Here is a 15,819-nt window from a genome sequence, read left to right on the forward strand (position 1 = left end):
GTTTATTTATTTATGAAAGTATATATTTTTTTAAAATTTTAAAAATAAAAAATAATATTTTAAATTTTTGACACAAAATGTCAAAAAAAAATTAAAAAAAATTTTGAAAAATAAAAAAATTTAAAAAATTAAAATAAAATAAAAAAAATCTTTTTTTTCCAATGATCGCACCTAATGGGTATCAAAATTGAAATGATAAAGAAAAGTAATTGTAAAATTTCGTGTAATGTCTGAGGTGTGATTTGGCATAACGAAATGTCTTTTAAAAAAAAAATATATATAAATCAGTGGTTTTACCTGGTGTCTAAAAAAAAACTTTTTTAAACCCCTATCACCACTTGGAAATAAAAAAAAAAAAAAATCATCACATATTATATTTTATATTATTATATATTTTTAAATATATAAGTTTTATTTAATTTATTTATTTATTTATTTATTTATTTATTTATTTTAGAAAGATTGTTTTTTTTCTTTATGAAGAGTAAAGAATAATCCATCAAAATCTAAAAATGTTAATGTATCGTAGAAAATGTTGGTGATTGCTAAAAGCCATTCGAAAATTGAATATTTGCTGTAGGAGAGGTAGACACAATAAAAAGTATGATCAACGAAATATTTGAGAGAACCAATAAAGAGAAGGAAATGGGTTACACCAAGAATAACTTTCCATTTGAATGAGAAAAGATCCTTTTGAGTACTTGGACTATAACTACCGAGGATAATAGAGGTGAGTGATGAATTATCTTGACCTGGTCTAAATTTAATTTTGGTGAGATAAAGTACAACACAATGAGTGTACATGTAAAGGAATGAAAAGATAACATAACTGACGAAACCAACTTGATGTGAGAATAAATGTTCGCTTGATGAAATGTAAATCCAACCACCTGCAGAGAAAACACGAATAGTATCGAAAATAGTTGATAATGGAATTAAATAATTTAATCTCTTTGTAGCTTCCAAAACTGCCATTGATGATTTTCTGTAGTTTGATAAAAGATTATTCTTTTCTTCAGTTGCAACGTAATGATTCAAATAGATGGTTCCTAAACGAAGACCACTAGTTAATGCCATACCATATCTATATACATTCATTTCTGGTGAAAAATCACCAATAGTCGATGAAATAGATGGTAAAAACTCGTACATTTTACAATGGTTTTTAGTGACTCTTTCAAAATGAAGATAACATGCTAAAAACAATGTCAAAAGGAATGAACCTGTTGCAATAATACCATATGATAATGGTAGCAAACTTGCTTTTAATTTAAACATTATTAATTTATTATTATAATACTACTGCTATTATTAATATAAATAATTTAATATATTGTTTTATTATTTATTATAATTATATATTTTTTTATAAATAAATAAATAAAAATAAATGTTATTAATGTTATAAGAGTGATAATGCTAATTAATAATAAAAAAAAAAAATGAAAAGAAATCTATAAAATTTTAAAAAAAAATAAAAAAAATAAAAAAATAAATAAAAAAAAAAATAAAAAAAAAAACTAAAAAAAATGAAAAAAAAATAATTTTGAATATAGTTAGTTCCAAATTGGTTTAATTTACCAACTTTGGATTAACCGTATAATGGGAAATTAAATTTCTTTTGTTTTAATATATTTACAAGGTTTATTTCGGTTTTTTTTTTTTTTTTTTCATTTTTGGGTTTTAATAATTTGAAAATCGCTTATTCCTCACTCTTTGATTCTTCATTTTCTTTCATTTGCTCTGTATGATACTCGTCGGAGGTCCAAACTAAAAAATTGAAAAAAAATTAATATAAATGTTAAAATTTTGTGGTGTCCAAAAAAAAAAAAAAACTACATAAACAAATAATACATACCAGCTTTATTTAAATTTTTAATTGGTTTTGCAATTGTGCAATTTATAACCTTACCATAGATTTCACTTTCGTGCATATTATCTAAAGCATCAGCGGCATCCTCTGGTAATTCAAATTCGACAAACCCAAATCCCTTTGATTTCTCTATATATATATGAATGATAATATAATGTTAATAATGATAACAACACATTACTATCCATAACTATTCTAATACCCACGAGTTTTATAGTCAATTGGTAAATTTATATCTGTAATATTTCCAAATGGGATAAATGCACCTCTTAATATATCTGTAGTAACATTTTCATCCAATCCACCAACATAAATTACATTCTTTTTATTAACATTTTCAGTCATCTCTATATTGAACACAAAAATAAAATTAAAAAGACTCCAATCTATTGAAAAAATTTTTAAAAAGAAAAAAAAAAAAATTAAATAAAAAAAATTTTAAATTTTTAAAAAAAAAAAAAAAAAAAAGAAAAAGAGCAATAAATAAATAATATTACTTTTTTTTTTCATTTTAAAAAATAATGAAAAAAAATAAAAATAAAATGATGAAAACTGGTTTTTGTTTTTAAAATTATTCTATTATTATTTATATATTAAATAACTATTATTAAAAATTGTTTTATTTTCTTAAAGTAAAGAATAAAATAATACCAAGAACAGCAGCTACAATTAAAAGAATAAGAGCAATCCAACACATTTTAGTTCTTGATGATCTTTGATGTTGACTGGCTTTTTGAAGATGAACAACACCCTCTTTAGTATTCATAGCAGTTGATTCAAGACTTGCTTCGATTGTGTTAATCATGACACCTTGTTCTGCAACTATATTTGAAAGGTCAAGGAAAATTTCGTTAATTTCAACGATTGATTGTTCGATTTTACGAATGCCTTCATCTCTTTCTTGAATAATTGAGTTTTGATATTCTCTTTCAGATTCAATTTGTTTTAATTGTTGCATACGTGATGACTCCATTAAACTTTGTGATTCATCTTCCTGTTCATCATAATATCCACCCTGAAAAGTGCTATTGTTAGAAATAGCTTGATTATTTCTATTGTTATTATTGTTATTAAATGGGTTTTGTGATTCGTTTGGATTGTTGGTTGGTAATGGTGTTGATTTTTCTTTTCTAGATGCAGTGGTTGCAATTTCTTTAAATTGTTGTATACATTGATTATATTCTCTACATAATTTATCATATAATAATTTCTGTTTATAAAATATAAAGTTGGTTATGATTAATATTATAAAAAACAATGCTAAATGAAATTTATAAAAAAATACAAACATTTCTAGAATCACGAGTACTTTTAGATAATGACGAAAGATTTTTTACTTTATTTGAAGAATTATGAATTAAACCTGTTGTTGATTCTACACAATTACGTCTAAAAAATGATTAACTTTGGTTAGTATCTATAAAAACTTTTGCTTTTATAACTATTATTTATTACTATTTACATTTTATCTCTAATTTCCATAGAATCTTTTGGGGTTCCAAGTTGTTGTACTAATTTAGTTAATGTACTGATGGCAATTTGCATTTGTTGAATATTTCTTGAGGTATCTTGGTAATCCGGATTCATTTGAACATCTTGTTCGATACCTCCACCACTATTGCTATTAAATCCATTATTATTATTCATATTATTACCATTATAACCATTGCTGTTATAACCTCCACCTGAATTATATTGTCTATTATTATTATTATTATTGTTATTACCAAAACCACCTTGATTGTATCCACCACCACCACCCTGATTATATCCACCACCGTAACCTCCTTGATTGTTGTTGTTGTTGTATCCTCCTTGATTATTATACATTTTATATTAAATATATTTATTGATAAAAAAAAGTAAAAATATAGTTTATTATATTAAAAATTATTATTGTATTATTATTGTTGTTTTGTGTGTAATAAAATTAAAAAATTTAAATTTATTTTAAAAAAATTAAATAATAAAAAATTAAATAATAAAAAAAAAAATTTTAAATAAAAAATAAATGCTAAGTGTGGTTGTTATAATTATTTTTGTTAAATATTATTATTAATTTTTGTGTGTTTGGTTATATAAAAAAAGAGCAAGAGATACTAATTATATATAATAATTATTATATACAATAGTTATTTAAAAAAAAAAATAGAGGAAATGATAAAATTTGGTAACAATCTTTTTTTTTAAATAAAAAATAGTTAAAAAATTATAAAAAATAAAAAAAAAAAATAAAAAAAAATAAAAAAATAAATTTGGTTTTTTTTTTCTTTAAAGTTTTCTTTTTTTTTTTTTTTCTTTTTTTTTTTTTTTTTGAATTATTTTTTTTTTGATTTTTTAGGTTGTTTCCCACAAATCACACCGCCAATGATAAAATTTGCAAATCACACTTTAATTAAATTTAAAATTAAATTTTTAAAATTATTAAGTATTTAAAATATTTTAAATTAAATATTTCTTTCGAAAATTCCAATATATCATTAAACGAAATAATTTCAAAAAAAATTTTAAAAAATAATATCATGGAGGATTTTATTAATATTGATGAAAATGCATAGGTGATAAAACTTTAGAAAGATACTTCAAAGAATTTTTGGAAATTGTTTCACCATGAGCAATGGACAATTTTAATAGTTATTTTAATAATAGATTTAATAGTGACAATAGTATAGATTTCAAATACCATTCAACCATATGCTTGCTACAATGTTCAGAACAAAGTAGTATACCAATTGATAAAAATATTAGGAATTTATTATATAGTGGTCTTGCATGTGAGACTTATAAAGGCAATCACTTAAGAGGATAGGACAATGAAGAATTTAGAACTGAGTAGTATTACTTTAAAATGCAAAATAATTAAATAAAATGTTATAGTTGGCACCAAATCGAACCAAAACTATATCATTTAATAGGAAATGAAATTGGCAGTTTATATGATATACTCTAAAACCTGAATGTAATAATGTATAATTTTCTGAATAGTAAATAGAATTGAGTTTTTTCAAAAAATAATTAAAATAAAGTTATATATAAATCTTTTTAAAAAAAACAAAAATTTTTTATTTCTTTTTTTTTTTTTTATTTTAAAATTAAATATGTGTGGTTATAAGCCTGATATATTTGAATTTAAAAAAAATAAATTAAATTTTATTTTTTAAAATTTTTGTTTTTTTATTTTTTATTTTTTAAAATTTTTATTTTTTTTTTTATTTTTTATTTTTTTTTTAATTAACACAAAAGCGATACATATTAAAAAAAACTGATAAATAAATAAATATAGTAATAATAATTATTAAATTAAATAAAATACTTAAACAATCTTTTTTTTTTAAAGACACCTTAAAAAGTTATCGAAAAATAGAGGAATGAAATGAGTTCTAATTGGACTTTTTCAATATTCGATTGCTGTTCCACACCATTGGTAAGATTTTATTTTAAAAATCATATTATAGGTTTGGTTATTAACTTTGGGTATTATTATATTTAGTTATCATTTGCAACATGTTGCTTATGCCCGTGTCAAGTAGGTAGACAAAGAGCTACCCTTACAGAGTCATTTGGATGTGGTCGTAAGTTATCATTTATTTTATATTTTTAAATAAATTTAATACTAATATGGTTTTTTTTAGAGTGTTTATTTTTAACTTTTTGCTTACCTTTTGCAGCATTTTTAAATAGATATGAAATTAGATCAAGGTATCATATTAGAGGTAATGCAATTAGTGACGGTGTTTGTTGTTGTTTATGTGGATGTTGTGCTACAGTTCAACAAGCAAGGGAGTTAAATTATAAGGGTGATAAACCAGGTGCCTTATTTATGTCAAGCGATGAAGAAAATACATACTCATCACCAAATCCAACATACCAATCACACAACAACGATAGAGAAAGCTTATTTTTAGATCACCAACGTCAAGATTTAGAACAGCAAAAGCACAACTATGAAGATGAGTATATGGGCGATGAAAAGGTTTAGGATAAAATATAATATTTATAAGCTTAATAATAATAATGGGTTATATCTATTTTTGTTTTTTTTTTTTATTCACAAAACCAATAAAAAACTTTTATTTATTTTTCTAAAAATTATTTTTATTTTTATTTTTCTTTATTTTTTTTTCTTTACTTTTTATTTTTTATTAAATTATTATTTATTATTTTATATTTTAAATAAAACAATATTACTGACTATTAACTGTTACTTGAACTATACTTTGAATAGAGATAACCACTGGTTTCAGTTAGTTTTGAATTTTCTGTTAGTGGTTTATAGGGTCTGAATAATGAATTGTTGAAGCCTGCTTTTTGAGCCATATCATTGATAATATACATCAATAATGAAATTGGTAAAATTTCAAAAATTGAATAGTATATTAAATCTCTTAACCAGAAATTTAATGCCAAAAATATTGATAAACAAGTCATAATCGATCGAACAAGGAAACATAAAAATGTGAAAAATATAATTGAATTGCTTTTCTTTTTAAACTGTACAGATTCTTGAGTTTTTAATGCATCTGCAAATTTAGAATCATAATGTTCATAATAAGTTTTAAGTCTAAAAATAATAAGGTAATAGGTTAATACTGGTATTTAAAATTGATCAATTTTATAAATTTTTACTTACAAAAATACAAAAAACCCTATTGAAGTGGATAAATAAATAAAAGAAACAACAACTTGAATAATAATTTGAAAAACTGAACTTGGTTGATCAACCGATGCAGATTCATCAGGGAATAATACAAAATCTAATGTGAATAGGACTGCAAGTATTATATATAATACTACATTTGAAACTTCTACAACTATTTTTAACTTTTCCATATTAACTGCTTTAACAACAAGAGATCCTTGAAAAATTTCAACGCTATAAATAGATATTGAGTGATTAGTATATCATAGTTATTATTTGATTGTATATATATATATATATATATCTATTACATACGATAAAATAAGAGACATAGAAAAAAAAGTTAAATAAAAAAAACTTGGTAATTCGTTCGTCAGGAACAGTAGATTCCCATCTATATATTTAACACGTTCTTCATTTATAATAAATAGTAAAAACGACACCGCCCTAAATAATGATGCTACAAGTAGAATTAAATGAAAACAAATTGTAAAAAGAGTTTCCTTTGCTGTAATTGTGATTGAAGAGTTTAAATAAAACATATTAGTACCAATATTACCGCCATCGTTATTGTTGTTGTGGTATTAATATTGACTTACTTGTTGATCTTATATAACTAACAATAGAAAATACTGATAATAATACATATAAAAAAATTAATGCTATGTGTGAATAATCAAACTTTGGGTCTATTAGTGCCATTATTATTATAAAACATGCATATAAACTGTTTATCTAATTATTCACTATATTGTTTTTATTAGTTTCCCCCACCTAACTTTATTTTTTTTTTTTTTTTTTCTGTTTATTTATTTTGTGATGTTGGAAAAAAAAAGAAATAATAATAAAAAAAAACTTAAAATTAAAGTATATGTGTATGTGTGTGTATGTGTGTGTGTGTTTATGTGTTTAATAGAAATTATTTTTAGTAATTATAAAAAAAAAAATATAAGCTATTAAAATATTTATTTCTTTGTATTACCATAGAATGATTTTGAAATAAAGAAACAATTAAATAAATAAATATATATAAACAAATAAATAAATATATAAATGGGCGGTAAATAATGCTATTATTATTAACTGCAATGTTAACAACAACAATATGAAATGTCAAAAATAATAAAAAAAAAACTTAATTTAATTTACTATTATTTTTATTTATTTACAATGAATGTGCAATGTTGTTGTTATTATTTATTGTATTCTTTGGGTATTGATTATTATTATAATTTTAATTTTTACAAAAAAATTTTTTAAATTGAAAAATTGTATTAATATAATAATATGGAAAAAAAAAATAAAAAAATACAAATTGATTTTTTAAAATGAAATGTATAACTATCCAACAAAAAAAATATTATTGTTATTATCTCTTTATTCTTTTAGTTATTAGTGTGTGTTGTTCTATTTAAAATTTTGGGGAGAGGGTGATAGTGGTGTTTATTTGGGTTAAAAATATATAAATATTTATTTGGGGGGTGTAATTTTGTTTTTATTGATTGTATTTATTTTTATAAAACAATATAGTTATATAATTTTTCTATTTTTTTTTTATTATTGTTTTTAATAAAAAAAGTATGATAAAATGTGATTTGTGTAGCAAAGACAGTGATAGAATTTTCAAAAATTTAAAAATTTAAAAAAAAAAAAAAAAATAAAATAAAATAAAATAAAATTAAAAAATAAAATAAATAAAAAAAATTAAAAAAAAAAAATTAGAAAAATAAATATTTGGGTTTATATAATTATAGATTAAGTCCACTTATAAAATTATCAATCAATCAGTTAATCAGTCAATCAATCAACATATAACTCTAAAAATAACTTTAAACTTAAAAGAAATGTAGTTTGGTGAACAATTAAATATACACAAATAAATAAAAAAAAAAAAAAAAAAAAAAATAAAGAACCTGGTGTCGCAAAAAAAAAAAATTTACCTTTGTGATAAAAAAGTTGATTACTAAATCAAGATTGGTAAATTTTTTAAAAAAATGGAAAAATTAAAAAAAAAATAAAAATAAAAAAAAATAAAAAAAAATTTCTTTTCGTTTTTTTTTTTTTATTTCTTTTAAAAAAAAATCTCCCAAATAATTCATTTATTTAATTAATTAAACCTCTATTATTGATATGATGAATAGATATTTAAATTTATCATATAAGCTATTAAATAATAATAGTTGTAATAATAGAATTTTAAAAAGTTTAAATAGAAATTTAATATTAAATAATCTAAATTATAATAATAATAATAGTAAATATTTTTCAACATCCAATAATAATATTATTAATAATAATAATAATAATACTTCAAATGGATTTGAAAATTTTACAACAAATAAAGAAGATGACGAAGAATGTTCAATTAAATTACCAAAAAATTCATCAGTTGTAAGTTTAAAATTTAAATCACCATTGAGAAACGAAACTGAAAAAAAAGAATTTGATGTAGTGGTTATAGGTGGAGGGCATGCAGGAACAGAAGCATGCACAGCAGCATCAAGGGTTGGAGCAGATACATTGTTAATTACTCAAACTATAAATACTATTGGTGTCATGTCATGTAATCCATCGATTGGTGGTGTAGGTAAAGGAAATTTGGTTACAGAAATTGATGCATTGGGTGGTATAATGGGTAAAGCTGCGGATGAAAGTGGTTGTCTTTTTAGAATTTTAAATTCAAGTAAAGGTAGTGCAGTTCATGGTCCTAGAGCACAAATTGATCGTGAGCTTTATCAAGAATCAATTCATAATATACTTTCAACCTATGAAAAATTATCAATTAGAGAGGGTATGGTTGAGGATCTCCTATTGGATGAAAGCGATCCTAATAATCGTAAAGTTATTGGTGTCTCACTTCAAGATGGTACCATCGTTAAAACAAAAAAAGTAGTAATTACAACAGGTACATTTTTAGGTGGTGTAATTCATCTTGGCAATAAAAGAATCCCAGCAGGTAGAATTGGTGATCAAGCAGCAACAGCACTTTCAGTAACTTTAGAAAGAATTGGTTTTGAATTGGGAAGATTAAAGACAGGTACTCCACCACGTTTAGATGGTTCAACTATTAATTACGAAGGTTTAGAGATTCAAAATGGTGATGAAATTCCCACACCATTCTCTTTCTCAAATAGAAAAGTTAAATACAATCAAAGTCAATTAGCATGCCATATGACAAGAACAAACGAAGAATCACACAAAATTATTTTAGAAAATTTAGATTCACGTCCAGTTTTAGATTCAGGTGAAAATGGTAAAGGTTTGGGTCCAAGATATTGTCCATCAATCGAAACTAAACTCGAGCGTTTTGAAGGTAAATTCCATCAAATTTGGTTAGAACCAGAAGGTTTCAACACAGACGTAGTTTATCCAAATGGTATTAGTATGTCATTACCAGAAGATGTACAATTAAAATTCCTTAGATCCATTCAAGGTTTAGAGAATGTCAGAATGTTAAGACCTGGTTATGCAATCGAATATGATTATATTGATCCACGTGAACTTAAACACACTTTAGAAACTAAAAAGATAAATGGTCTTTATTTAGCAGGCCAAATCAATGGTACAACAGGTTATGAAGAAGCAGGTGCACAGGGTATATTAGCAGGTATTAATGCAGGTCTTTCAATCGATGAAGAAAAGCAACAAATGGTTATTAGTAGATCAGAAGGTTATCTTGGTGTATTGGTTGATGATTTGGTTACAGTCGGTGTTGACGAACCATACAGAATGTTTACATCACGTTCAGAATTTCGTATTTCATTGCGTGCACATAATGCAGATATGAGACTAACAGAAAAAGCTTATAAATTTGGTAGTGCATCAAAAGAACAATACGAAAATCTTCTCAAGAAAAAGAAAATCATATCAGATGTTTTAGAGTTCCTCTCTGTAGAATATAAACCATCAGAACTCAAAACACTTGGTATTAATGTAAAAGATAAAATGTCACTAGCTGACACTATTGCAAAAAGAAAAGAGGTCAACTTTGAACATTTTAGACATTTGATTCCAAAGGATCTAATGGATAATCTCCCAGAGGAATATATACCATTGATCGAAAGCGAGTGTAGATATATGGAATACTCATCAAAACACACTGTAGAAATGGAAAAACTTAGAAATAGAGAGGATAGTCTTATACCTGAATCATTTGATTTTAATGAAATAGGTCAATTATCAACCGAACTTAAACAAAAATTATCTAAAATTCGTCCAACAAGTATTGCTGCTGCTTCTCGTATTAGTGGTATGACTCCAACTGCTTTAATATATATCCAAAACTTTATAAATGTGCAAAATAGAAAGAAATAATTTTTAATAAAAATAAAATAAAAAAATATAAAGATAAGCTATATTTTATTTGTAAATAACAAAAATAATAAAAAAAAAGTATATTTTATTTATATTTTATTTGGTTTATGTATGATAAAGATACTGGAAAATGAGGATAGAGATGAAATAGAATGAATTTTAGAATATTTTTTGTAAATTTAAATAATATTCTATTTTATCTTATCTTCCTTTTCTTCAAAGTATCTTAAAGATACTTTAACCAATGCTCGATAAACCTATATATTCTAAAATAGTTATTTATCCAATAGTTTCTTTCTTTCTTTATTTACACTGATTGGTACTACTACCAAGTTAATTATTGTTTTGTTCTATATATATCCCACAAAGCAATTCTTGAATCTTTTGAAGCTGATGCCAAAATATTATCACCACTAAAATCGATAGAATAAACACTTTCACTATGATACTTGAGAATAGCCAACGGTGTTTGTTTCTTGAAATTGAAAATACGAATTCTTTTATCCCAACCAGAAGTTGCATAAATTTTTTCATCATTTCTTATTTTAATTTCTGATATACCTGGGTTATTTAGTTTATGAGTTTTGGTAACATCGAATTTTCTCTGTTATGGAAAAAAAATTAATATGAAATTCTAAAATAAGTTTATATATTAATAAATAACTTACAGTTTCGTAATTTATGTTAAACTCTATAATATTTGAATCACCAGAACCAGAAATACCTCTAATGCCATCTTTTGATAAATCAAATGATAATATTGGTTCACTATGAAGCTTTGAGGATACCAATGGAACAGAATCATTTCGGAGATCCCACATTAACATTTCCCCACTTTCATAGCCAGCACATAGCCTTATAGAATCATTGCTGCCAGAGGATATTAATTTCATATTCATTGGAAGTCCCAATTTGTCAGAGAATTGATTATTTGTTGGTTTTAATTTGGTAATAATTGATTTATTATTTAAATCCCATATATCGATTTTTGATTCTTCAGATGAAATAGAAAGTAAATTGGTGGAGCCGCTATCTGTTGATGGTAAAGATGACAATAACGAATAACATTTTCCTAAAGACATTGAATATGTTTCTAATTTGAAAATATTTGTTAAAGTTGAACCATCGGTAGTACTCCATATTTTAATTGTTCCATCACGACCTTGACTTATTAAATGACCACCCAGAGTGGATTGTAGGGATAAGACACCACCCTCAACATGGGGAGCCAAAGTGGACAAGCATTTCTTTTCTTCTATATTCCATAGCTTTAATTCGCCATCTCCCGAACCTGAATATAATATATTTGAATTTTGTTTATCAAATACAATTGAATTTATATGAGCTTTGTGACCTCTTAATATATAATATGGATCTGGTGCTTGAGGAGAGTTTGTTTTCATTTACAAAAAAAAAATAATAATGAAAAAATTTAAAAAATGAAAAAAAATAAATTACAAAAAAATTAAAAAAAAAAAAACAAATTAAAAAAAATATTGATTATAAAAAAAAGATGTTTTAGTTTATATATTTTATTTTTTTTTTTTTTTTTATATTATAATATAATATATTATTATTATTATTATTATTATTTTATTATTACTATTATTTATTATTATAATTGATATTATTATAATTGATTGATATTTTAAAAAAAAGTATTGTAGCTATTATTTATTTATTTATTTATTTATTTATTTATTTATATATTTATTTTTATTTAATCACCTCTCTTTTTATTTAAGAAGGATCTTGGTTCATTATTTTTATTTTGTTGTTTAACTTGTTCCATTTCTAAACCAATTTTTAAGAATGCAGATAACATTAAATTAATTTCTCTATGAGATTCTTCTCTACCTTCTCTAAGTTGTTTTTTGAGATCTTCATTCATTTCGGTTTTATTTTTAAGTGTAACTTCATATTTTGAAATTTGTTCATCCTTTTGTTGTAATACTTTTTCCAATTCTCTGATGGCTTTTAATTTTTCTCTTAAATCTTTGATAATATTTCTAGAGGCTCTTAAACGATCTTCAAGATTTTCATAACCAAGTTGAAGTTCATTGTAGTTTCTAACTTTATCGAGATCTTCTGGGGAGATGTTTTGTTGAGTTGATAATTCGACCAATTGTTTTTTAATTTCGTCAAGACTAAGATTTGATTCTTCAAGTTTTCTTTTGAGAATTGTAACTTCTTGTTCTTTTTCAGAGAGTTGTAATTTTAATGATTCGATTTCGGATAATGCTTCTTGTGAAATACCTTCTGATGAAACAACATTTGAAATATTTGTTGGTTTATTGATTTCGATATCTTTAATTTGTGCTAATAATACTTCCTTTTGTTGGATAGCTTCTTCTAATTGATTTTCTAATTCTGATGATTTTTCTGCGACTTCTTTTAATCTCTTATTATCTCTTTCTAAACGAGCTATTCTTTCTTTAGTTGAGGAGTCTACAACTTCATCACCAATACCGCCACCACTGCCCATACCACTTTGGGTGAATGATGATAAAGTGGAGAGTTCAGTTTTGTGATCATCTTCTTTCTTTTCCATTTCTTGTCTAAGAGTTTCGACCTTGTGTTTGAGGACATCACGTTCTTTTTCGACAGATGATAAAGTTTCGGTGAGTTTGTCACGATCTTCTTTGACTGATTTAAATTGGAGCTCTAGTTTGGTTACTTCGATCTTTAATGATGAGATTTGTTGTTTACCAGAATCAGCTTGATTCCTTAAAGCATTGTTCTTTGAGAGTTGTTCTTCGAGATCTAATGTTTGTTGAATATAATTATCGTTTTGTTCTTCAAGCTCTTTAATTTTCTTTTTAAGATCGGCAATCTCTTCAATTTTCTTTTGATGTTTCTTTAATTTCTCTTCTGTAGCTTCGGCATTAATTGCTTTTTCACGAAGAATATCAATTTCATCACGAAGTGAACGATTTTCATTTGCCAATCTGTTTGTTTCATCGATTTTCTTTTTCAAGTCTTGTAATTGTTTATCTTTACCTTCGAGTTGCATGTGGAGATCATTAATTTCATTCTTGAAAGTTTCATCGTTGATGGCATTTAATGTGGAGGTTTGAGCCATTGATTCGTCGAGTTGTTTTTGTAAATGCATAATATTCTCTTGTAATTTTTGACAATTTTCTTCAGTTCTTTGTTTATCTTCTAATACTCTATCACGATCCATTGTAATTTGTGAAAGTTGAATATTTGATTCATCAAGATCATTTTGAAGCTCCTCTTTATCTCTTCTTAATTTTTCAACTTCATTTTGTAATAATAAAATATCTTTTTGATGATTATTTGAATCACTTCTATTATTGAGAACGCTGCTGCTCATTGGTGATGATGACATTTTATATTCGTCTTCTGATTGGTGTTTAGTATTATTGTTATTATCATCGTCTAATGATGGTCTTGAATTTTGAATCTTTAAAATTAATTAAAATTTTAAAATTAGTAAAAGTTAATATAAATTTATTTTTTTTAATAAAAATTTACTTTTGAAACTGCATGCATAAGATCATTTTGGGTATCTTGATCTAATTTTAAAATATTTTCAACAACTTCTTCATTGTTTTCACTGTCCATTGCCATACCTAAAATGACTTCAATTAATTTAACAATTTCTTCTTCGCTGCCATGTGCTACAGATTCAGTATCAATTGAAGATAATTGATCGTTTAATGACATCTCTTCTCTATAGAATTCATCGATTCTTTCAATAATACCCTTTATATTCTCTTCTCTAAAAATCCAATTATCTAATTCTTCTTTTCTAGTCGATTCTAAATCAAAATATTTTGGTGTACTATAAATTATAATAAATTAGTTAAAAAAAAACATTTTTTAAAAAATATATAGATTATTATTATACATACATTTGATTACAAATTTCATTTAAAATAATACCATCTGATAAATCTGATAAATTTTCAACATTTTTTGATAAATCATTAAATGAATTAATCTATATTAAAAAAACAATTAATTAGTTTTTTTGTTTAAAGATGCTATTGGTACCCATACGGGTTATCTCTGTTTATATGGTTTCGTTTTATCCTTACCCATTTAATAAAACTTGTTTCTATCATTTCTTTTTATATAATGTGTAGTGTATATATAAATTATTTATTTTTATTTTTTTTTAATAAATTTATTGTTGTTTATTATTTTTAAAAAAAAAAAACTATTGTATTGTTTATTGTAACTTGTATTTATAAAATCCCTTTATTATTTTCGAATAGAGACGAAAATATAATTTTGGTTGTGTTAATTTGTTTTTTTATATAAAAAAAACTATTTGAAAATCAAAAAAATTAAAAAATAAAAAAAAAAAATAAAAAAATAAAATTAAAAAAAAAAATTTAAAAAAAAATAAAAATAAAAATAAAAATAAAAAAAATTTTTATATTGAAAAAAAGTTATATTTCTGGTTTTTTTTTTTTCTTTTTATGTCTATGTTTATGATATAAACATATAAAGATAAATGAGAATTTTACAAATTTTTATTTTTTAATAATTAATTTTTTAATTTTTTTACAACAGAAAAAAAAAAAAATAACACACCCAACTATAGCAACAATTTGAAAAAAAAAAATTCTATTTTAAGTAATAACCATTTTGGGTTTAAAAAAATATTTTGTTCATTATTTTAAAATAACACTTTTGTTAAGTTAATGATTGAACATTATTTTATTTAAAATTTTTTTTTGATTTATTATATGATTGGAACTATTTTCGAGATTTAATCTTTTAAAACAACTTTATGATCATTAAACATTGGTAAAATATTCCTTGATTTCTTTTATATAAATAAAATGTTAATAAATTTTATGAATTGTGATTATTAGAAGTAATATATTCTATTCTCTTACCATTAGGTTTTCGTGGTCATTTTATTTTAAAAAAATAAAATATCTTGGAAAAAAAAAAAAAAAAAAAAAAAGATATTTTAAAATTATAATAATTTAAAGAAAGACTAAGATATATAATA

At 23.4% G+C, this 15,819-nt stretch overlaps 8 protein-coding genes across 8 annotated transcripts; 2 read left to right on the forward strand and 6 right to left on the reverse strand.

The window, feature by feature from the left end:
• Positions 1 to 453: 453 nt before the first annotated feature.
• DICPUDRAFT_28771 (uncharacterized protein) lies at positions 454 to 1,278 on the reverse strand (the record flags this gene model as incomplete). The annotated part of the gene is made up of 1 exon (XM_003285085.1): positions 454 to 1,278. One exon carries the CDS (start codon positions 1,276 to 1,278, stop codon positions 454 to 456), a length of 825 nt encoding a protein of 274 aa, XP_003285133.1.
• Positions 1,279 to 1,702: 424 nt separating this feature from the next.
• On the reverse strand, positions 1,703 to 2,218 carry DICPUDRAFT_76077 (uncharacterized protein; the record flags this gene model as incomplete). Its single annotated transcript, XM_003285086.1, has 3 exons — positions 1,703 to 1,770; positions 1,859 to 2,002; positions 2,080 to 2,218. The coding sequence occupies 3 exons, from the start codon at positions 2,216 to 2,218 to the stop codon at positions 1,703 to 1,705; spliced, it is 351 nt and encodes a 116-aa protein (XP_003285134.1).
• Positions 2,219 to 2,492: 274 nt separating this feature from the next.
• Positions 2,493 to 3,703, reverse strand: DICPUDRAFT_148991 (uncharacterized protein; the record flags this gene model as incomplete). Its single annotated transcript, XM_003285087.1, has 3 exons — positions 2,493 to 3,083; positions 3,163 to 3,262; positions 3,336 to 3,703. The coding sequence occupies 3 exons, from the start codon at positions 3,701 to 3,703 to the stop codon at positions 2,493 to 2,495; spliced, it is 1,059 nt and encodes a 352-aa protein (XP_003285135.1).
• A 1,549-nt stretch (positions 3,704 to 5,252) lies between these two features.
• DICPUDRAFT_22488 (uncharacterized protein) lies at positions 5,253 to 5,759 on the forward strand (the record flags this gene model as incomplete). The annotated part of the gene is made up of 3 exons (XM_003285062.1): positions 5,253 to 5,297; positions 5,364 to 5,445; positions 5,506 to 5,759. Coding segments are annotated over 3 exons (381 nt in total), but the record flags the coding sequence as incomplete, so codon positions are not given.
• Positions 5,760 to 5,919: 160 nt separating this feature from the next.
• Positions 5,920 to 7,323, reverse strand: DICPUDRAFT_45904 (uncharacterized protein). Its single transcript, XM_003285088.1, has 4 exons — positions 7,112 to 7,323; positions 6,828 to 7,020; positions 6,504 to 6,746; positions 5,920 to 6,434 (listed from the first exon to the last, which is right to left on the reverse strand). Exons 1-4 carry the CDS (start codon positions 7,212 to 7,214, stop codon positions 6,068 to 6,070), a joined length of 906 nt encoding a protein of 301 aa, XP_003285136.1. The 5' UTR covers positions 7,215 to 7,323; the 3' UTR covers positions 5,920 to 6,067.
• A 1,637-nt stretch (positions 7,324 to 8,960) lies between these two features.
• On the forward strand, positions 8,961 to 10,784 carry DICPUDRAFT_5571 (uncharacterized protein; the record flags this gene model as incomplete). The annotated part of the gene is made up of 1 exon (XM_003285063.1): positions 8,961 to 10,784. A coding segment is annotated over one exon (1,824 nt), but the record flags the coding sequence as incomplete, so codon positions are not given.
• A 379-nt stretch (positions 10,785 to 11,163) lies between these two features.
• On the reverse strand, positions 11,164 to 12,229 carry DICPUDRAFT_148995 (uncharacterized protein; the record flags this gene model as incomplete). The annotated part of the gene is made up of 2 exons (XM_003285089.1): positions 11,164 to 11,430; positions 11,495 to 12,229. The coding sequence occupies 2 exons, from the start codon at positions 12,227 to 12,229 to the stop codon at positions 11,164 to 11,166; spliced, it is 1,002 nt and encodes a 333-aa protein (XP_003285137.1).
• Positions 12,230 to 12,324: 95 nt separating this feature from the next.
• Positions 12,325 to 12,933, reverse strand: DICPUDRAFT_71786 (uncharacterized protein; the record flags this gene model as incomplete). Its single annotated transcript, XM_003285090.1, has 1 exon — positions 12,325 to 12,933. A coding segment is annotated over one exon (383 nt), but the record flags the coding sequence as incomplete, so codon positions are not given.
• Positions 12,934 to 15,819: the final 2,886 nt, after the last annotated feature.

The sequence above is a fragment of the Dictyostelium purpureum genome (genome assembly GCF_000190715.1).
Source record: "Dictyostelium purpureum unplaced genomic scaffold DICPUscaffold_38, whole genome shotgun sequence".
Lineage (NCBI taxonomy): Eukaryota > Evosea > Eumycetozoa > Dictyosteliales > Dictyosteliaceae > Dictyostelium > Dictyostelium purpureum.

Coding starts and splice junctions, on each gene's coding strand:
- DICPUDRAFT_45904 (XM_003285088.1), bottom strand. CDS start 7,214: ATGGCACTAATAGACCCAAAGTTTGATTATTCACACATAGCATTAATT. Junction 7,021..7,111: donor TAGTTATATAAGATCAACAA/GTAAGTCAATAT, acceptor TCACAATTACAG/CAAAGGAAACTCTTTTTACA. Junction 6,747..6,827: donor TCTATGTCTCTTATTTTATC/GTATGTAATAGA, acceptor ATCTATTTATAG/CGTTGAAATTTTTCAAGGAT.